General features: G+C 48.5%; 1 protein-coding gene across 3 annotated transcripts in view; it reads left to right on the top strand.

Moving 5' to 3' along the window:
• The window catches only part of LOC141164978 (uncharacterized), a 575,086-nt gene extending 556,156 nt beyond the window's left edge, over nt 1-18,930 (top strand). The window contains exons 6-9 of one of the 3 annotated variants that reach the window (XM_073650638.1): nt 10,607-10,705; nt 12,638-12,748; nt 14,393-14,509; nt 14,895-18,930. In XM_073650638.1, coding sequence (XP_073506739.1) covers nt 10,607-10,705; nt 12,638-12,748; nt 14,393-14,509; nt 14,895-15,040 — 473 coding nt within the window. In that variant the 3' untranslated portion in view covers nt 15,041-18,930. The remainder of the gene's footprint in view (nt 1-10,606; nt 10,706-12,637; nt 12,749-14,392; nt 14,510-14,894) is intronic. The other 2 variants (XM_073650641.1, XM_073650644.1) reach the window with 2 other exon arrangements.
• The last annotated feature ends 493 nt before the right edge of the window (nt 18,931-19,423 follow it).

Raw genomic sequence — 19,423 nt, 5'->3', positions numbered from 1 at the left:
CCCGGATTACCCCAGCCTCCTTCATGTCTCTAAGCATCCCCTTGGCGTGTTGGTAATGTGCAGGGGGTACGGGTCGATACCTCTCTTTTATGGGAGGATGATCTCCCGTGGGGATGCGGTGTTCTACCCCCTTGACTCGCCCGAAGTCTAACGGGTGTTTACTAAACACTCTCTCATACTCTTGAACCACCCGATAGACTCCTTGTTTCTGATGTGAGGGAGTGGAATCAGTACCCAAATGTAGTTGCTGACACCAGTCCTCCATGTCTTTCTTAGAGCCGTTACCTTCCTCCGGGTGAGATGGAGGCAAGGGTTCCACAGATTGTATAGAATTTTGATTAGTGGTATATAATTTGGCTAGTGTGGCATACCGGGGCAGGTACACTTCCCTCTCCCCGATATTTATTATGCGAATGGGCACCCTCCCATGGCGTACATTGACCACCCCCCGTGCTGTCAAAATGGTGGGCCTACTGTCTGAGTAAACTGGTTCTACCATTGCCTGGTAATCTCTTCCTCTCAGACCAATAGCTGCCCGGCACCAAATCATCATTTCACTTTTTGGGGGCATGGCAATAGGAAAAGGGTCACACATTCTTACGCTACCAATCTCACCGCCGGAGAGTTCCACTTGTTGCCGTTGCATCAGTGCCCGGATCTCTTTCTGGAGCACCCGCTGCTCGCCGGAGCTGGCGTTCTTGGCAACCTGCTGTAAAAGGAAAATCACCTCTGCAAGACAATTTTCAATTACGTTAGTTCCTAGAGTTATTTTTGGGTGACTCTCATGTTTATCAATATCTACAATGATCAGTCCCTGTGCGGCCAGTTCGACTCTACCGATTTTGAGGGCCACCTCCTTAAATCCGATCTGTGGCACGGGCTGGCCATTGCTGGCGATGATACTCAAGTCGTCGTCAGGGTAGTGGGTAATATCCGAGTCATTCCAGTACTGCTTGAAGAGCACGTACGGGATGGTGGTGACCTGTGACCCGGTATCCAGTAGGGCACTCATGGGAATGCCATCCAGTACCACAGGCAAGACTGGACGTCCTCCCACATATCTGTCGCGCCAGTTCGATGGGCCTGGTGATCTTTTTCCTGGGGGTTGGCCCTCTACCCCAGGTTGTGCCCGTTTAAAGAACAGTACCTTTCCATATGTCCGGGTTGATTGCAGCGGCGGCAGATGGGTCGTCCGTCCTCGCTGTATCGGTCACTGGGTCTTCCTCTGGCCGGTGGGGTCCTCCTTGGTCGACGCCACGGGATGTCCTCCGGTCCGGATGCCAGCTGGATCTTCCCTGGGGTGGAAACCTGTAAAGACTGCACAGTTCGGGTTAGCGCAGCAACGCTCTTAGCTAGCTCTTGGACCTAATGGTGTAGGTCTGGAGCCGGGTCATTGTCCAAAGCCTGCGCATCAGCTCCCACAGGCCCTGCTGACAAGGGCGCCGCCTCCTGGTAGTAAGTGGTAGTGGGGCGTCTGTGGGTCACAACGCCACCTGGTGCCGGTTCTCGGAGCACCCGGATGGCTCTGTCCTTGAACTGTGCAAAGTCCAGATGGGGATCCTGTAAGGCCATTGCCCGCAACTGGGTTCGGTGGGCATTGCAATATAAACCCTCTATAAATTGTTCAGTCAACAGCCTGTCCTCGTTTCCCACCCCATCAGGGTCGGTCTGCTTTATGGCCCTCAGGGCCTCTTGTAGGTTTAGTGCATAGTCCCTTATACTCTCATGCGCTCGCTGCTTGCACCCGTAGAATCTAAGCTTAATCTCGGCTGAGGTGCGGGTATCAAAGGTGTCCTTCAGCCGGGTTAGTATCCCTGCGACAGTCTTCCTCCCAGGTGGCCAGGATTTTACTTCCCTTTTGGCTGCCCCGGTTAGTTGGGCCACCAGGATGCTCACTTTTTGCTCTTCTGTGAGGGGGTACACCTGGAAGAGGCTATCCAGCTTTTCTCTAAAGTCATGCAGGGTATGTGACTCCCCTGAATACTGGGGTAGCCAAGCTGCTCCCGGGATATAGGGCATGGTGAAGGGCATAACTGCAGCAGCGGTAGCGCTGGCGGGGGTTGGGGCAGTGAAGCTCTCCTCCGTATCCGACATCTTCCTCCCCCCTAGTGGACCGTGGCCTACCTTGCGATGATCCTCTTCCGTAGGCCGCGGCTCCGCAGTGGATCGTCAGGGTTGAGGACCTTCCGTCGCGCTCCTGTGACGTCGGCGTCTGCTGGGCTCCTTCCAGGACCTTACGCAACGTCCGGACGTGAGGCGGGGCTTCAGTTCTCGCGCGCTTTCAGAGTCCACGCCCCTCTTCTTCCCGCGCGGCGTCCCCAAGATGGCGTCCAACGGCGGGAAAACTCCACGGATGGCGGGAAGAAGGCAGAAGATGGCGCCGGATGGCGGGAAACTTCACCGATGGCGGGAAGAAGGTAGAAGATGGCGCCGGATGGCGGGAAACCTCCACGGATAGCGGGAATCTTCACCACTGGTAAGTTTGAACAGTCTTTGCTTTTCAGGCACGCAGTACCCGGTGGTTGCGGGCACGAGATCCTGCCGACTACGCCAAAGTTGACGCGCCCCTGGGCCTGTGTCGCGCTGCGTTGCGCATGCGGGAGCCTACCCGGAGCCGGATCAGTAGAGGGTTGTAGTCTCGTGGCGGTGACCCGGTCCGTGCCCAGGGAGTCAAACTAGACGGCAGTCTATTAGTAGTAAATAGTTGATGACTACGCCACCCGTTGAGTGCAGCCAGGGAGCTGCTGCTGCAGGGCAGACCGCTGAGGCCGGTGGTAGGATTGTGCAGCGTGATAGTATAACCCCCAACGGGAGGGGTATGGCCTCAGGGCAGCCGACGTGGATGATGGGGGTAGCAGGAACCACTCAGAGACGGTACGGTGTAGTTCAGGGTCTTTACTGGTAACAACGATAGACCCTCCCGGAGTACTTGCTAGAAAACGGGGCCTGGTCAGTCTTTGAGCAGATGGGATCTCCCCTGGCCAGGCGTAGTTGTAGGCCTCACAAACTGACTGTACTCTTCTGGCTACCTTGCTAGAAGCTGATATAAGTAGCCCACGTCCCTGAGTGTACCGTGTGGTGCTCACCCGTATGGCCGGTGACTCGGGGACTTCTAATGGCTTCCGCTCCACGATGGCGGTGCTGGTCCCACGCGTGTGACCGTGCCTTCGGGCTTCTGGGCCAGAGGACCTGAAATCCCCTGCCTGACGGATTCTGCTGCTGGGTAGAAGTTAGTCCCCACAGCCTCGGACTCCGGGTCCGGTAAAGAATCTTCTTAGTCAGGGCGAGCGCTGCAGCTGCCAGCCCCTGACTCCTTGGAACTCTGCTGTTTCCTATGCTGCTTCTTGTCTCCACTCTCCTTGTCTGACTCTCCCTGCCTCAGCCCCGGGTTTATACAGGGGAAGTTCTTCCCCTCCCAAGACTGGGCAGGAGGTGTGGCATGCACAGGATCCCTGACCAAAGGACCTCCCACCTGCTCTCAGACATAACATTACATTACTGTGGAAAACCAGACCCCTGGGGTGCCACATAAAGAGGGATGAGGATTATGTAAAGAGGGATGAGGATTATGTAAAGAGGGATGAGGATTATGTAAAGAGGGATGAGGTTTATGTAAAGAGGGAGGAGGGTTATGTAAAGAGGGAGGAGGGTTATGTAAAGAGGGAGGAGGCTTATGTAAAGAGGGAGGAGGGTTATGTAAAGAGGGAGGAGGGTTATGTAAAGAGGGATGAGGGTTATGTAAAGAGGGAGGAGGGTTATGTAAAGAGGGATGAGGCTTATGTAAAGAGGGAGGAGGGTTATGTAAAGAGGGATGAGGATTATGTAAAGAGGGAGGAGGGTTATGTAAAGAGGGATGAGGGTTATGTAAAGAGGGATGAGGGTTATGTAAAGAGGGAGGAGGGTTATGTAAAGAGGGATGAGGGTTATGTAAAGAGGGATGAGGGTTATGTAAAGAGGGAGGAGGCTTATGTAAAGAGGGAGGAGGCTTATGTAAAGAGGGAGGAGGGTTATGTAAAGAGGGATGAGGGTTATGTAAAGAGGGATGAGGGTTATGTAAAGAGGGAGGAGGGTTATGTAAAGAGGGATGAGGATTATGTAAAGAGGGATGAGGCTTATGTAAAGAGGGATGAGGCTTATGTAAAGAGGGAGGAGGCTTATGTAAAGAGGGAGGAGGGTTATGTAAAGAGGGAGGAGGGTTATGTAAAGAGGGATGAGGGTTATGTAAAGAGGGAGGAGGGTTATGTAAAGAGGGATGAGGCTTATGTAAAGAGGGATGAGGCTTATGTAAAGAGGGATGAGGCTTATGTAAAGAGGGATGAGGGTTATGTAAAGAGGGATGAGGGTTATGTAAAGAGGGATGAGGGTTATGTAAAGAGGGATGAGGGTTATGTAAAGAGGGAGGAGGGTTATGTAAAGAGGGATGAGGGTTATGTAAAGAGGGATGAGGCTTATGTAAAGAGGGATGAGGCTTATGTAAAGAGGGATAAGGCTTATGTAAAGAGGGATGAGGCTTATATAAAGAGGGATGAGGGTTATGTAAAGAGGGATGAGGCTTATGTAAAGAGGGATGAGGCTTATGTAAAGAGGGATGAGGGTTATGTAAAGAGGGATGAGGATTATGTAAAGAGGGATGAGGGTTATGTAAAGAGGGAGGAGGGTTATGTAAAGAGGGAGGAGGATTATGTAAAGAGGGATGAGGGTTATGTAAAGAGGGATGAGGGTTATGTAAAGAGGGAGGAGGCTTATATAAAGAGGGATGAGGCTTATGTAAAGAGGGATGAGGCTTATGTAAAGAGGGATGAGGCTTATGTAAAGAGGGATGAGGGTTATGTAAAGAGGGATGAGGATTATGTAAAGAGGGATGAGGCTTATATAAAGAGGGATGAGGCTTATGTAAAGAGGGATGAGGCTTATGTAAAGAGGGATGAGGCTTATGTAAAGAGGGATGAGGCTTATGTAAAGAGGGATGAGGCTTATGTAAAGAGGGATGAGGCTTATGTAAAGAGGGATGAGGGTTATGTAAAGAGGGATGAGGATTATGTAAAGAGGGATGAGGGTTATGTAAAGAGGGATGAGGGTTATGTAAAGAGGGAGGAGGGTTATGTAAAGAGGGATGAGGGTTATGTAAAGAGGAATGAGGGTTATGTAAAGAGGGATGAGGGTTATGTAAAGAGGGAGGAGGGTTATGTAAAGAGGGATGAGGCTTATGTAAAGAGGGATGAGGGTTATGTAAAGAGGGATGAGGGTTATGTAAAGAGGGATGAGGGTTATGTAAAGAGGGAGGAGGGTTATGTAAAGAGGGATGAGGGTTATGTAAAGAGGGATGAGGGTTATGTAAAGAGGGAGGAGGGTTATGTAAAGAGGGATGAGGATTATGTAAAGAGGGATGAGGATTATGTAAAGAGGGATGAGGCTTATGTAAAGAGGGATGAGGGTTATGTAAAGAGGGATGAGGATTATGTAAAGAGGGATGAGGGTTATGTAAAGAGGGATGAGGCTTATGTAAAGAGGGATGAGGGTTATGTAAAGAGGGAGGAGGGTTATGTAAAGAGGGATGAGGATTATGTAAAGAGGGATGAGGATTATGTAAAGAGGGATGAGGCTTATGTAAAGAGGGATGAGGCTTATGTAAAGAGGGAGGAGGGTTATGTAAAGAGGGATGAGGATTATGTAAAGAGGGATGAGGGTTATGTAAAGAGGGATGAGGGTTATGTAAAGAGGGATGAGGGTTATGTAAAGAGGGATGAGGCTTATGTAAAGAGGGATGAGGGTTATGTAAAGAGGGATGAGGGTTATGTAAAGAGGGATGAGGATTATGTAAAGAGGGAGGAGGGTTATGTAAAGAGGGAGGAGGATTATGTAAAGAGGGATGAGGCTTATGTAAAGAGGGATGAGGGTTATGTAAAGAGGGATGAGGCTTATGTAAAGAGGGATGAGGGTTATGTAAAGAGGGAGGAGGGTTATGTAAAGAGGGAGGAGGGTTATGTAAAGAGGGATGAGGGTTATGTAAAGAGGGATGAGGATTATGTAAAGAGGGATGAGGATTATGTAAAGAGGGTGGGGCTTATGTAAAGAGGGAGGAGGGTTATGTAAAGAGGGATGAGGCTTATGTAAAGAGGGATGAGGGTTATGTAAAGAGGGAGGAGGGTTATGTAAAGAGGGAGGAGGGTTATGTAAAGAGGGATGAGGATTATGTAAAGAGGGATGAGGATTATGTAAAGAGGGAGGAGGGTTATGTAAAGAGGGATGAGGCTTATGTAAAGAGGGATGAGGGTTATGTAAAGAGGGAGGAGGGTTATGTAAAGAGGGATGAGGCTTATGTAAAGAGGGATGAGGGTTATGTAAAGAGGGATGAGGCTTATGTAAAGAGGGAGGAGGGTTATGTAAAGAGGGAGGAGGGTTATGTAAAGAGGGATGAGGATTATGTAAAGAGGGATGAGGGTTATGTAAAGAGGGATGAGGATTATGTAAAGAGGGATGAGGATTATGTAAAGAGGGATGAGGATTATGTAAAGAGGGATGAGGGTTATGTAAAGAGGGATGAGGATTATGTAAAGAGGGAGGAGGATTATGTAAAGAGGGATGAGGCTTATGTAAAGAGGGAGGAGGGTTATGTAAAGAGGGAGGAGGGTTATGTAAAGAGGGAGGAGGGTTATGTAAAGAGGGATGAGGGTTATGTAAAGAGGGAGGAGGCTTATGTAAAGAGGGATGAGGATTATGTAAAGAGGGATGAGGATTATGTAAAGAGGGATGAGGATTATGTAAAGAGGGATGAGGGTTATGTAAAGAGGGATGAGGATTATGTAAAGAGGGAGGAGGGTTATGTAAAGAGGGATGAGGCTTATGTAAAGAGGGATGAGGGTTATGTAAAGAGGGATGAGGCTTATGTAAAGAGGGAGGAGGGTTATGTAAAGAGGGAGGAGGGTTATGTAAAGAGGGATGAGGGTTATGTAAAGAGGGAGGAGGCTTATGTAAAGAGGGAGGAGGCTTATGTAAAGAGGGATGAGGATTATGTAAAGAGGGATGAGGATTATGTAAAGAGGGATGAGGATTATGTAAAGAGGGATGAGGGTTATGTAAAGAGGGATGAGGCTTATGTAAAGAGGGATGAGGATTATGTAAAGAGGGATGAGGATTATGTAAAGAGGAATGAGGGTTATGTAAAGAGGGAGGAGGGTTATGTAAAGAGGGATGAGGCTTATGTAAAGAGGGATGAGGATTATGTAAAGAGGGATGAGGATTATGTAAAGAGGGAGGAGGGTTATGTAAAGATGGAGGAGGGTTATGTAAAGAGGGATGAGGATTATGTAAAGAGGGATGAGGGTTATGTAAAGAGGGATGAGGATTATGTAAAGAGGGATGAGGGTTATGTAAAGAGGGATGAGGGTTATGTAAAGAGGGATGAGGATTATGTAAAGAGGGAGGAGGGTTATGTAAAGAGGGATGAGGATTATGTAAAGAGGGAGGAGGGTTATGTAAAGAGGGAGGAGGGTTATGTAAAGAGGGATGAGGATTATGTAAAGAGGGAGGAGGGTTATGTAAAGAGGGATGAGGATTATGTAAAGAGGGAGGAGGGTTATGTAAAGAGGGATGAGGCTTATGTAAAGAGGGATGAGGGTTATGTAAAGAGGGAGGAGGGTTATGTAAAGAGGGATGAGGATTATGTAAAGAGGGAGGAGGGTTATGTAAAGAGGGATGAGGCTTATGTAAAGAGGGATGAGGGTTATGTAAAGAGGGATGAGGGTTATGTAAAGAGGGAGGAGGGTTATGTAAAGAGGGATGAGGATTATGTAAAGAGGGAGGAGGGTTATGTAAAGAGGGATGAGGATTATGTAAAGAGGGATGAGGGTTATGTAAAGAGGGATGAGGATTATGTAAAGAGGGAGGAGGGTTATGTAAAGAGGGAGGAGGGTTATGTAAAGAGGGATGAGGCTTATGTAAAGAGGGATGAGGATTATGTAAAGAGGGATGAGGGTTATGTAAAGAGGGATGAGGGTTATGTAAAGAGGGATGAGGGTTATGTAAAGAGGGAGGAGGGTTATGTAAAGAGGGATGAGGATTATGTAAAGAGGGAGGAGGGTTATGTAAAGAGGGAGGAGGGTTATGTAAAGAGGGATGAGGGTTATGTAAAGAGGGATGAGGATTATGTAAAGAGGGATGAGGGTTATGTAAAGAGGGATGAGGGTTATGTAAAGAGGGAGGAGGGTTATGTAAAGAGGGATGAGGGTTATGTAAAGAGGGATGAGGATTATGTAAAGAGGGATTAGGATTATGTAAAGAGGGATGAGGGTTATGTAAAGAGGGATGAGGATTATGTAAAGAGGGATGAGGGTTATGTAAAGAGGGATGAGGATTATGTAAAGAGGGATGAGGGTTATGTAAAGAGGGAGGAGGGTTATGTAAAGAGGGATGAGGCTTATGTAAAGAGGGATGAGGATTATGTAAAGAGGGATGAGGGTTATGTAAAGAGGGAGGAGGGTTATGTAAAGAGGGAGGAGGGTTATGTAAAGAGGGATGAGGCTTATGTAAAGAGGGATGAGGATTATGTAAAGAGGGATGAGGGTTATGTAAAGAGGGAGGAGGGTTATGTAAAGAGGGATGAGGGTTATGTAAAGAGGGATGAGGCTTATGTAAAGAGGGATGAGGCTTATGTAAAGAGGGATGAGGGTTATGTAAAGAGGGATGAGGGTTATGTAAAGAGGGATGAGGCTTATGTAAAGAGGGAGGAGGGTTATGTAAAGAGGGATGAGGATTATGTAAAGAGGGATGAGGATTATGTAAAGAGGGTGGGGCTTATGTAAAGAGGGAGGAGGCTTATGTAAAGAGGGTGGGGCTTATGTAAAGAGGGATGAGGGTTATGTAAAGAGGGATGAGGCTTATGTAAAGAGGGAGGAGGGTTATGTAAAGAGGGATGAGGATTATGTAAAGAGGGATGAGGATTATGTAAAGAGGGTGGGGCTTATGTAAAGAGGGATGAGGATTATGTAAAGAGGGATGAGGGTTATGTAAAGAGGGATGAGGGTTATGTAAAGAGGGATGAGGGTTATGTAAAGAGGGATGAGGATTATGTAAAGAGGGATGAGGGTTATGTAAAGAGGGATGAGGGTTATGTAAAGAGGGATGAGGGTTATGTAAAGAGGGATGAGGCTTATGTAAAGAGGGATGAGGCTTATGTAAAGAGGGATGAGGATTATGTAAAGAGGGATGAGGGTTATGTAAAGAGGGATGAGGATTATGTAAAGAGGGATGAGGCTTATGTAAAGAGGGATGAGGATTATGTAAAGAGGGATGAGGGTTATGTAAAGAGGGATGAGGGTTATGTAAAGAGGGATGAGGATTATGTAAAGAGGGATGAGGGTTATGTAAAGAGGGAGGAGGGTTATGTAAAGAGGGATGAGGGTTATGTAAAGAGGGATGAGGCTTATGTAAAGAGGGATGAGGGTTATGTAAAGAGGGAGGAGGGTTATGTAAAGAGGGATGAGGGTTATGTAAAGAGGGATGAGGCTTATGTAAAGAGGGATGAGGCTTATGTAAAGAGGGATGAGGATTATGTAAAGAGGGATGAGGGTTATGTAAAGAGGGATGAGGCTTATGTAAAGAGGGAGGAGGGTTATGTAAAGAGGGATGAGGGTTATGTAAAGAGGGATGAGGTTTATGTAAAGAGGGATGAGGATTATGTAAAGAGGGTGGGGCTTATGTAAAGAGGGAGGAGGCTTATGTAAAGAGGGTGGGGCTTATGTAAAGAGGGATGAGGATTATGTAAAGAGGGATGAGGGTTATGTAAAGAGGGATGAGGCTTATGTAAAGAGGGAGGAGGGTTATGTAAAGAGGGATGAGGGTTATGTAAAGAGGGATGAGGGTTATGTAAAGAGGGAGGAGGGTTATGTAAAGAGGGATGAGGGTTATGTAAAGAGGGATGAGGGTTATGTAAAGAGGGATGAGGGCTATGTAAAGAGGGATGAGGATTATGTAAAGAGGGATGAGGGTTATGTAAAGAGGGATGAGGATTATGTAAAGAGGGATGAGGGTTATGTAAAGAGGGATGAGGATTATGTAAAGAGGGATGAGGGTTATGTAAAGAGGGATGAGGATTATGTAAAGAGGGATGAGGGTTATGTAAAGAGGGAGGAGGGTTATGTAAAGAGGGATGAGGGTTATGTAAAGAGGGATGAGGCTTATCTAAATAGGGATGGGGCCTATCTAAAAAATTATTTAATATATTATGGATTATTTGAAAAGCGAAGGGTCTTATCTAATGAGTGGTCAGGATTGTCTTTAAAATAAAGGATGTGGTTTATCCAAAAAGGGAAAGGGCTTATCTTTACAGTAAAAAAGTTTCTCAAAAGGGTAGAGCTTGGATAGAGGGATGTGGCTATTTAAATGGGTGTGGCGTCTTCCTAAGAGTAGGTGGGACATTTCTAAGATTGGGTGGGGCTTATCTGTAGAGGGGTCTAAGATCTAAGGTGGGTATGAGTGGCTTAGCTAAAATGGGATGAACTTTAGCCACCTTTTCCTCCTATTATGTAGATAGCAGACAGAACTGGGGTGATATTGGCTTTGGGGCGGTCGCATCGAGATCTTTATGTAGCCCTCTTGTGTTTTGCAGTGTTCTATCATTTCAGCGATGAGACGATTGTGATAGGGGGGATCATCGTCATCATTGTTGTTCTCATGGTTCGAGTTTTATGGTCATTGATGCTTTGCGGTGAGTTTATCCGGCTTGTTCTGTATAGATTGTTCCCGTTATGCATGACATATACTGCCTGTGGCTGACGGATGAAATCACTGTATAATCCCCAGCATAGACCTGTATACTTCATCCTTATAGTAGAGATGCCTATATAGACCTTAACTGATCACCATCAGCATCTGTGACCGTCAGGGAGACAACAGGGAGATCATGCCGATCTCACCGCTGCCACCAGTTTATCAGGGGAAGAATGGAGAACATGCAGATCCCACCGCTGCCACCAGTTTATCAGGGGAAGAATGGAGAACATGCAGATCCCACCGCTGCCACCAGTTTATCAGGGGAAGAATGGAGAACATGCAGATCTCACTGCTGCCATCAGTTTATCAGGGGAAGAATGGAGAACATGCAGATCCCACTGCTGCCACCAGTTTATCAGGGGAAGAATGGAGAACATGCAGATCTCACCGCTGCCACCAGTTTATCAGGGGAAGAATGGAGAACATGCAGATCCCACCGCTGCCACCAGTTTATCAGGGGAAAATGGGGAGATCACGCAGATCCCACCGCTGCCAACAATTTGTGGGGGATCAACGCTTTGCTGCCTTCAATCGTCAGGACAATTACGCAAATGACTGACCAGTGATGGACGAGGCCGCAGCTACTTCTATTACTAGACTGGTTATCGGGGAACTCACAGTGAGCGTATGGTATATACACCTCTGATTCCAACGTATGGAATATAGATATCTACCCCAGTCCGGTCACTTCCAGCTCCACAATAACAAAAGGAAATACTCGCTGCCACCACCAATCATTTTACAGGCTGATTGGACGCCCTTTACAGGCAGCGTATGAATTCAGGGTGCGGTTTACATAGCAAGAGGAACAGATCAATTACATTTTATAGATTTAATCTGAAAAGTAGGCAGTGTTTATAAAAATATACAAAGATGATACAAAATGGACAAAACAGTACAGTATATACAACTACATAAAATAAAAAGGATAAACAGAAGAAATGTACTAAACCTTTGTCACAGAAATGATACAGACTGTTGTGGAGGGAGGGCCTCCTTTTTGGGGAAAAGGTACAGAACCACAAAGCACTGTGTCTTGCAGGACTGACAATGATTGTAGTTCGGTATTAGCTTTTATTGGCACAAGCCACAGCCACACACCTCCCCTCCGATGACTCATAACAGGGCTGGTCTTTAGAAAATTATGGGATCCACAACTTTCAGAATATCTTTGCCCCTGGAGGTCCCAGGCAGGAGATATTAATTCCATATTTCCTTTCACAATGTTATCTTTCTATAGAGAGGAAACATGGCATGGATATTGTCATCCATCTGCCTTATATTAGTTTGGAGGTGCTTCTGCAACTGCCCAGTGATGTAAGACAATGTGTTACGTTTGTCACTTCGTCACACACCAAAAATATGTCTCATATCTGTCATATCTATGGCGTTCATAAAACACCCATATTCATACTGGTGCCTGAACAAAAGCAGTCTGCTTGCCTTTCTGGTCACAGGGAGTGCTAAGGGAGATAAACCTGTCGTCTCTCCAAATTCCTCTGTCGGCTATGCCTGGTCTGCAATCATCAGATGATCCACTTTAATTACCTGTTCTCATCAAGGAAGTCCCCTCTTCATATGGGTCATATAGAGGTTAATAGAGTGCTAGCCTTGCTTCAGTATTCACTGATACTTATGAGATGGCTTTATAAATTTTTAATTAAATCTATGACAGTGACTCCTGTACTCACTGTCACTGCAGAGGTTCAGGACAATATCAGGCTCCATTCGTGGGAAGTAGATGAGGGGTCGAGGCTCCCAGTCTGCGGAGAATGGAGACACTACTGTAACCATTGTACAAGATTGCACCTCTGCATTACACTCTTGGAGTCTCCTCTTTTATAATCCCTTTCTCTGTATATCACAGATCTTCCCCTGCACCCGTTGATTATCAGGATTATGGAGGACACACTATTTGTGGCTGACTTGTTCCTGGTACCTGCAATTTATATACAGTACATGCGCCTGTATTTAGAAGGTGAGCTCTCTGAACACTGGGCGGACACCAGGGTCTGATTATACGTTGTGTCCACAGTACATCCCTGGTGATGGAGTCTCTCATTGTTTGTCATGCCCACATTACATTCACGGTGGTGGAGGATCTGATTGTACGTTGTGTCCACATTACATTACCGGTGGTGGAGGATCTGATTGTACGTTGTGTCCACATTACATTACCGGTGGTGGAAGATATGATTTGACTTTGTGTCCACATTACTTCCCTGGTGATGGAGTCTCTCATTGTTTGTCATGTCCACATTACATTCACGGTGGTGGAAGATCTGATTGTACTTTGTGTCCACATTACATTACCGGTGGTGGAGTTTCTGATTGTACGTTGTGTCCACATTACGGCCCTGGTGGTGGAGTCTCTGATTGTACGTTGTGTCCACATTACATTACCGGTGGTGGAGTCTCTGATTATACGTTGGGTCCACATTACATTACCGGTGGTGGAGTCTCTGATTGTACGTTGTGTCCACATTACGGCCCTGGCGGTGGAGTCTCTGATTGTACGTTGTGTCCACATTATGGCCCCGGTGGTGGAGTCTCTGATTGTACGTTGTGTCCACATTATGGCCCCGGTGGTGGAGTCTCTGATTGCACGTTGTGTCCACATTATGGCCCCGGTGGTGGAGTCTCTGATTGTACGTTGTGTCCACATTACGGCCCCGGTGGTGGAGTCTCTGATTGTACGTTGTGTCCACATTATGGCCCCAGCGGTGGAGTCTCTGATTGTACATTGAGTCCACATTACATTCAGAGTGGTGGAGTCTCTGATTGTACGTTGAGTCCATGTTGGTGGAAGATCTGTTTACATTGTGTTTATGTCACATCCCCGGCGGTGGAGTCTCTGATTGTACGTTGAGTCCATGTTGGTGGAAGATCTGCTTTACATTGTGTTTATGTTACATGCCCGGTGGTGGAGTCTCTGATTGTACGTCGTGTCCACATTACGGCCCCGGCGGTGGAGTCTCTGATTGTACGTTGTGTCCACATTACGGCCCCGGCGGTGGAGTCTCTGATTGTACGTTGTGTCCACATTACGGCCCCGGTGGTGGAGTCTCTGATTGTACGTTGTGTCCACATTACCGACCCGGCGATGGAGTCTCTGATTGTACGTCGTGTCCACATTACGGCCCCGGCGGTGGAGTCTCTGATTGTACGTTGTGTCCACATTATGGCCCCGGTGGTGGAGTCTCTGATTGTACGTTGTGTCCACATTACGGCCCCGGTGGTGGAGTCTCTGATTGTACGTTGTGTCCACATTACGGCCCCGGTGGTGGAGTCTCTGATTGTACGTTGTGTCCACATTACGGCCCCGGTGGTGGAGTCTCTGATTGTACGTTGAGTCCATGTTGGTGGAAGATCTGATTATACTTTGTGTCCACATTACATTACCGGTGGTGGAGTCTCTGATTGTACGTTGTGTCCACATTACGGCCCCGGCGGTGGAGTCTCTGATTGTACGTTGTGTCCACATTACGGCCCCGGCGGTGGAGTCTCTGATTGTACGTTGTGTCCACATTATGGCCCCGGTGGTGGAGTCTCTGATTGTACGTTGTGTCCACATTACGGCCCCGGCGGTGGAGTCTCTGATTGTACTTTGTGCTTCTTGCAGCCTCTGATCTGTGTGGCTTGAGGAAGCAGCAGATACTGCGGATGTTCATGCCGCTGGTGATCGGCTTCGTCATCCTACTTGCTGTGGTCCTGCCCCTGAGGATCCTGTGGGTGAAGTGTGAGTACAGTGGGAGGATCACACATGATGAATAGATATGTAATGTCTCATCTGCTGCCAAAGTGAAGGGCTGGGGTCTAATACACGTCATCCGTTGCTGAGAATACGCTTAAGTATATTAATGTTTAGGCCCCCAGCTTTTGTATTTTGTCAGGATTTTTACCTCCATTTTATCCTACTGATGGATCCATCATACAAGGATATAAATGTACATGTGTGTACAGTGACATCAGGGCCGGGTATTTGGCTACTGGAGGTGAATTGAGTTTATCGGTGGTGAATACTGGCGGACTGTCAACTGAAAATGGTGTAAGAAGTATGACATAATTTATGAGAAGCTCGGCTGCCACTCCGAATGTGATAACCGGCTCATGTCTTATTACAGGCAGAGCAGCAGACCTTCCAGGAGCTGCGGACCCTCACAAAGACTCGTATGCACTGACCCCAGTGAAGGACGAATCTGTCGACATCAATGAAGGCGAAAGAAAGAACGAAGAAACCCAAAGTGCAGAGGATGAGACCCCAACATGAAATAAGAAACATCTACACTCCTCAACATTGAAATTACAGCACCAAAAAGGAAAAGTGGTGGATGATGGAAATCACCGGACAGAGACGTCACTGATCTGCAACTGGTGAGAATGGACACAAAATTACCGAAACCTCTGGATTCTCCAGTCTGGAGACTGAGCCACGCGCAGAAATCCTCGGCTGCTGTCACTGAAGTTATTAATGGTCGTCTGAGACATTTCTTCAACTTCACCAGGCCTCATGTTTCTCGCACTACTGTGACCTGCCTGCGTGGCCTAAACCTGCTCTCGTGGCTGCAGCGTCTCCAGACTTGTCTCCATCGAGCACATTGGGGACGTCATTGGTCGGTGATCACACAGGAGCTGCAGCGTCTCTGGACTTGTGTCCATCGAGCATATCGGGGACGTCATTGGTCAGTGATCACATAGGAGGTGCAGTGTCTCTGGACTTGTCTCCATCGAGCACATCGGGGACGTCATTGGTCGTTTATTACACAGGAGCTGCAGCGTCTCTGGACTTGTCTCCATCAAGCACATTGGGGACGTCATTGGTCAGTGATCACATAGGAGCTGCAGCGTCTCCAGACTTGTCTCCATCGAGCACATCGGGGACGTCATTGGTCGGTGATCACATAGGAGCTGCCGGCAGCGTCTCTGGACTTGTCTCCATCGAGCACATCAGGGACGCCATTGATCGGTGATTACACAGGAGCTGCTGGCAGCGTCTCCAGACTTGTCTCCATCGAGCACATCGGGGACGCCATTGGTCGGTGATTACACAGGAGCTGCCGGCAGCGTCTCTGGACTTGTCTCCATCGAGCACATCGGGGACGTCATTGATCGGTGATTACACAGGAGCTGCAGGCAGCGTCTCCAGACTTGTCTCCATCGAGCACATCGGGGACGTCATTGGTCGGTGATCACATAGGAGCTGCCGGCAGCGTCTCTGGACTTGTCTCCATCGAGCACATCAGGGACGTCATTGATCGGTGATTACACAGGAGCTGCTGGCAGCGTCTCCAGACTTGTCTCCATCGAGCACATCGGGGACGTCATTGGTCGGTGATTACACAGGAGCTGCCGGCAGCGTCTCCAGACTTGTCTCCATCGAGCACATCGGGGACGTCATTGATCGGTGATTACACAGGAGCTGCTGGCAGCGTCTCTGGACTTGTCTCCATCGAGCACATCAGGGACGTCATTGATCGGTGATCACATAGGAGCTGCAGCATCTCTGGACTTGTCTCCATCGAGCACATCGGGGACGTCATTGATCGGTGATTACACAGGAGCTGCCGACATCATCTCTGGGCTTGTTTCCATCCAGCACATCCGGGATGTCATTGGTCGGTGATCACATAGGAGCTGCCGACATCATCTCTGGGCTTGTCTCCATCGAGCACATCAGGGACGTCATTGGTCAGTGATCACATAGGAGCTGCAGCGTCTCTGGACTTGTCTCCATCGAGCACATCGGGGACGTCATTGGTCAGTGATCACATAGGAGCTGCAGCGTCTCCGGACTTGTCTCCATCGAGCACATCGGGGACGTCATTGGTCGGTGATTACACAGGAGCTGCAGCGTCTCTGGGCTTGTCTCCATCCAGCACATCGGAGACGTCATTGGTCGGTGATCACACACGAGCTGCCGGCAGCGGTTCCTCATGATTTGTACAATCACCAGCTGAACCTTCCTCAGACAACCATTAATAACCTCGGTCACAACAGCCGAGGTCGGAGGTGCTGGGATTTCTGCATGAGGCTCAGACTCTTGACTGAAGAAATCCAGATTTTGCAAAAACGTAGTTTCCATTTTTCCATTATGTGCAGATCAGTAACTTGTCTCCATCCTGTGGTTTCCATCATTCCACCACTTTTCCTTCCTGGCGATGCTTTTTCAGTGTTGAGGGGTGCACTATCTATCGATCTGACTGGTTTTCTATTTGTAAGTGGGTGATGGTGGACTCTGGCCATCATTGTGCACTGTATATCTCTAGATGCTGAACAGTGAGGTGAATGCAGTCGTATACAGAGACAGACGACCGGGCGATTCTCCTGTTATATCAGAGTGTTTTAGCTATGTAGGACCCCAGCTCAGTGCACTTATCTATGCTTTACTTATCTGCCCATTTCCTGGGTTTCATTCTGTGTATATGCCGTCTACCTGTCTGTTACCCAGGAGAGACTGGGCAGGCAGAGGGAGTGGTAGGCAGGTGGTATTTAGGGGCAGGGATCCTTGCAGAACATTGTCTGTTGCACAGGGCCTGTGTCTTTTTCACAGGGCCCGTGCCAGTTGCTAAGGGCTCACGCCAGTTGCTGAGGGCTGACGCCAGTTGAGAGGGCTTGAGCTTTTTCGGACTTTGGCTCTTGCAGTTACTGTAGACAGTATGCAGTTGCCCTTCTTTCTTGGCACCTGTCTCCTCTAAAGAGGACACTGTGTCAGAGCAGTCTCTTTTATATGGGCAATCGGTCTCCTATATCCGGGACAGTCACAGAGGCAATTCCCCCTCTGTACTGACTGACACAATCCCTCTGCAGCCATCACAGGCCCTCTGCGACAGACACAGGCCCTCCGCGACTGACACAGGCCCTCCGCGACAGACACAGGCCCTCCGCGACAGACACAGGCCCTCCGCGACAGACACAGGCCCTCCGCGACAGACACAGGCCCTCCGCGACAGACACAGGCCCTCCGCGACAGACACAGGCCCTCCGCGACAGACACAGGCCCTCCGCGACAGACACAGGCCCTCCGCGACAGACACAGGCCCTCCGCGACAGACACAGGCCCTCCGCGACAGACACAGGCCCTCTGCGACAGACACAGGCCCTCTGCGACAGACACAGGCCCTCTGCGACAGACACAGGCCCTCTGCGACAGACACAGGCCCTCCGCGACAGACACAGGCCCTCCGCGACAGACACAGGCCCTCCGCGACAGGCACAGGCCCTCCGCGACAGGCACAGGCCCTCCGCGACAGACACAGGCCCTCCGCGACAGACACAGGCCCTCCGCGACAGACACAGGCCCTCCGCGACAGACACAGGCCCTCCGCGACAGACACAGGCCCTCCGCGACAGACACAGGCCCTCCGCGACAGACACAGGCCCTCCGCGACCGACACAGGCCCTCCGCGACCGACACACGCCCTCCGCGACCGACACACGCCCTCCGCGACCGACACACGCCCTCCGCGACCGACACAGGCCCTCCGCACCGACACAGGCTCTCTGCGACAGACACAGGCTCTCTGCGACAGACACAGGCCCTCTGCAACAGACAATGTTCAGCAGGGATCCCTGCCTGCCCCTAATAGCCCCTGCCTGCTGCTCACTCTGTCTGCAGTTCACTCTGCCTGCTGTTCACTCCGCCTGCTGCTCACTCCGCCTGCTGCTCACTCCGCCTGCTGCTCACTCCGCCAGCTGCTCACTCCGCCAGCTGCTCACTCCGCCTGCTGCTCACTCCGCCTGCTGCTCACTCCGCCTGTTGCTCACTCCGCCTGCTGCTCACTCCGCCTGCTGCCCAGTCTGCCTGCCCAGTCTCTCCTGGGTAACAGACAGCTCAGCTGTGATGCATTCTGTCTATATGCCGTCTGCCTGTCTCCGCGCGTGCCAGCGCCTGATGCTGACGTTACTTCTATACCCAACGCCAGATGAGCACCGCCAGTAAGCCATGTGTATATAATAGGGAGCTTGTTCTCCTGTATTGGGCCAATGATGTCAGTCTTCGCTCTACATACGTCTATGGTTTTCTGTGTCTATCTTATAAGGTGGGGGGTAATTATTTGGAGTCTAGGTATTGCCGTGCCCAGTAATGTTCTGTATAACTGATATCTGGATATTTTTTGTACATTTTTATTCTTTAGTAAAGTTTTGATATTTCTTCTGTTATTTTATTTTAAGGCGTTTTTTATGCAAATTAAAAGCTTCTTTTTCCAGCGAAGCTCTGAGATTTCACAAACCTCATGCACACACTTGTTTTTTTTTTTATTCCTGACTGAATTTGAGAAGTGCGGCATTTTTTATATCTGCAGCTTTTCAATTCTTTCAGTGTTTTGCAGAGCTTTTTCACTCATAGAAAGCAATGGGAAAGCAATATAAATCTGCAAAAAAAAAGCAACAAATATTTTTGCGGTATTTTTCACGGTGCTTTTTAAGCATATTTCTTGAATAAAACTAACTTTATTAATAATAATAATATATATTTCTATAGCGTCAACATATTCCACAGCATTTTACACTTGACTGTATTAAACATGTACGGTAGACAAAGCATACATGTAATCCACACCCAAAAAAACTGCAAAAAATGTTACGGAAATACTGCAAAATGGGCATTTTGAACACAGCATTTTTCTACCAAAAGAGAAGATTTTGGCAGCAG

Source organism: Phyllobates terribilis, unplaced genomic scaffold, assembly GCF_046119375.1.
Source record: "Phyllobates terribilis strain yellow unplaced genomic scaffold, ASM4611937v1 Scaffold_1__5_contigs__length_1240528914, whole genome shotgun sequence".
Classification (NCBI taxonomy): Eukaryota; Metazoa; Chordata; class Amphibia; order Anura; family Dendrobatidae; genus Phyllobates; species Phyllobates terribilis.
Note: the sequence above shows the minus strand (reverse complement) of the source record. Positions and strands in the feature narration are given on the sequence as shown.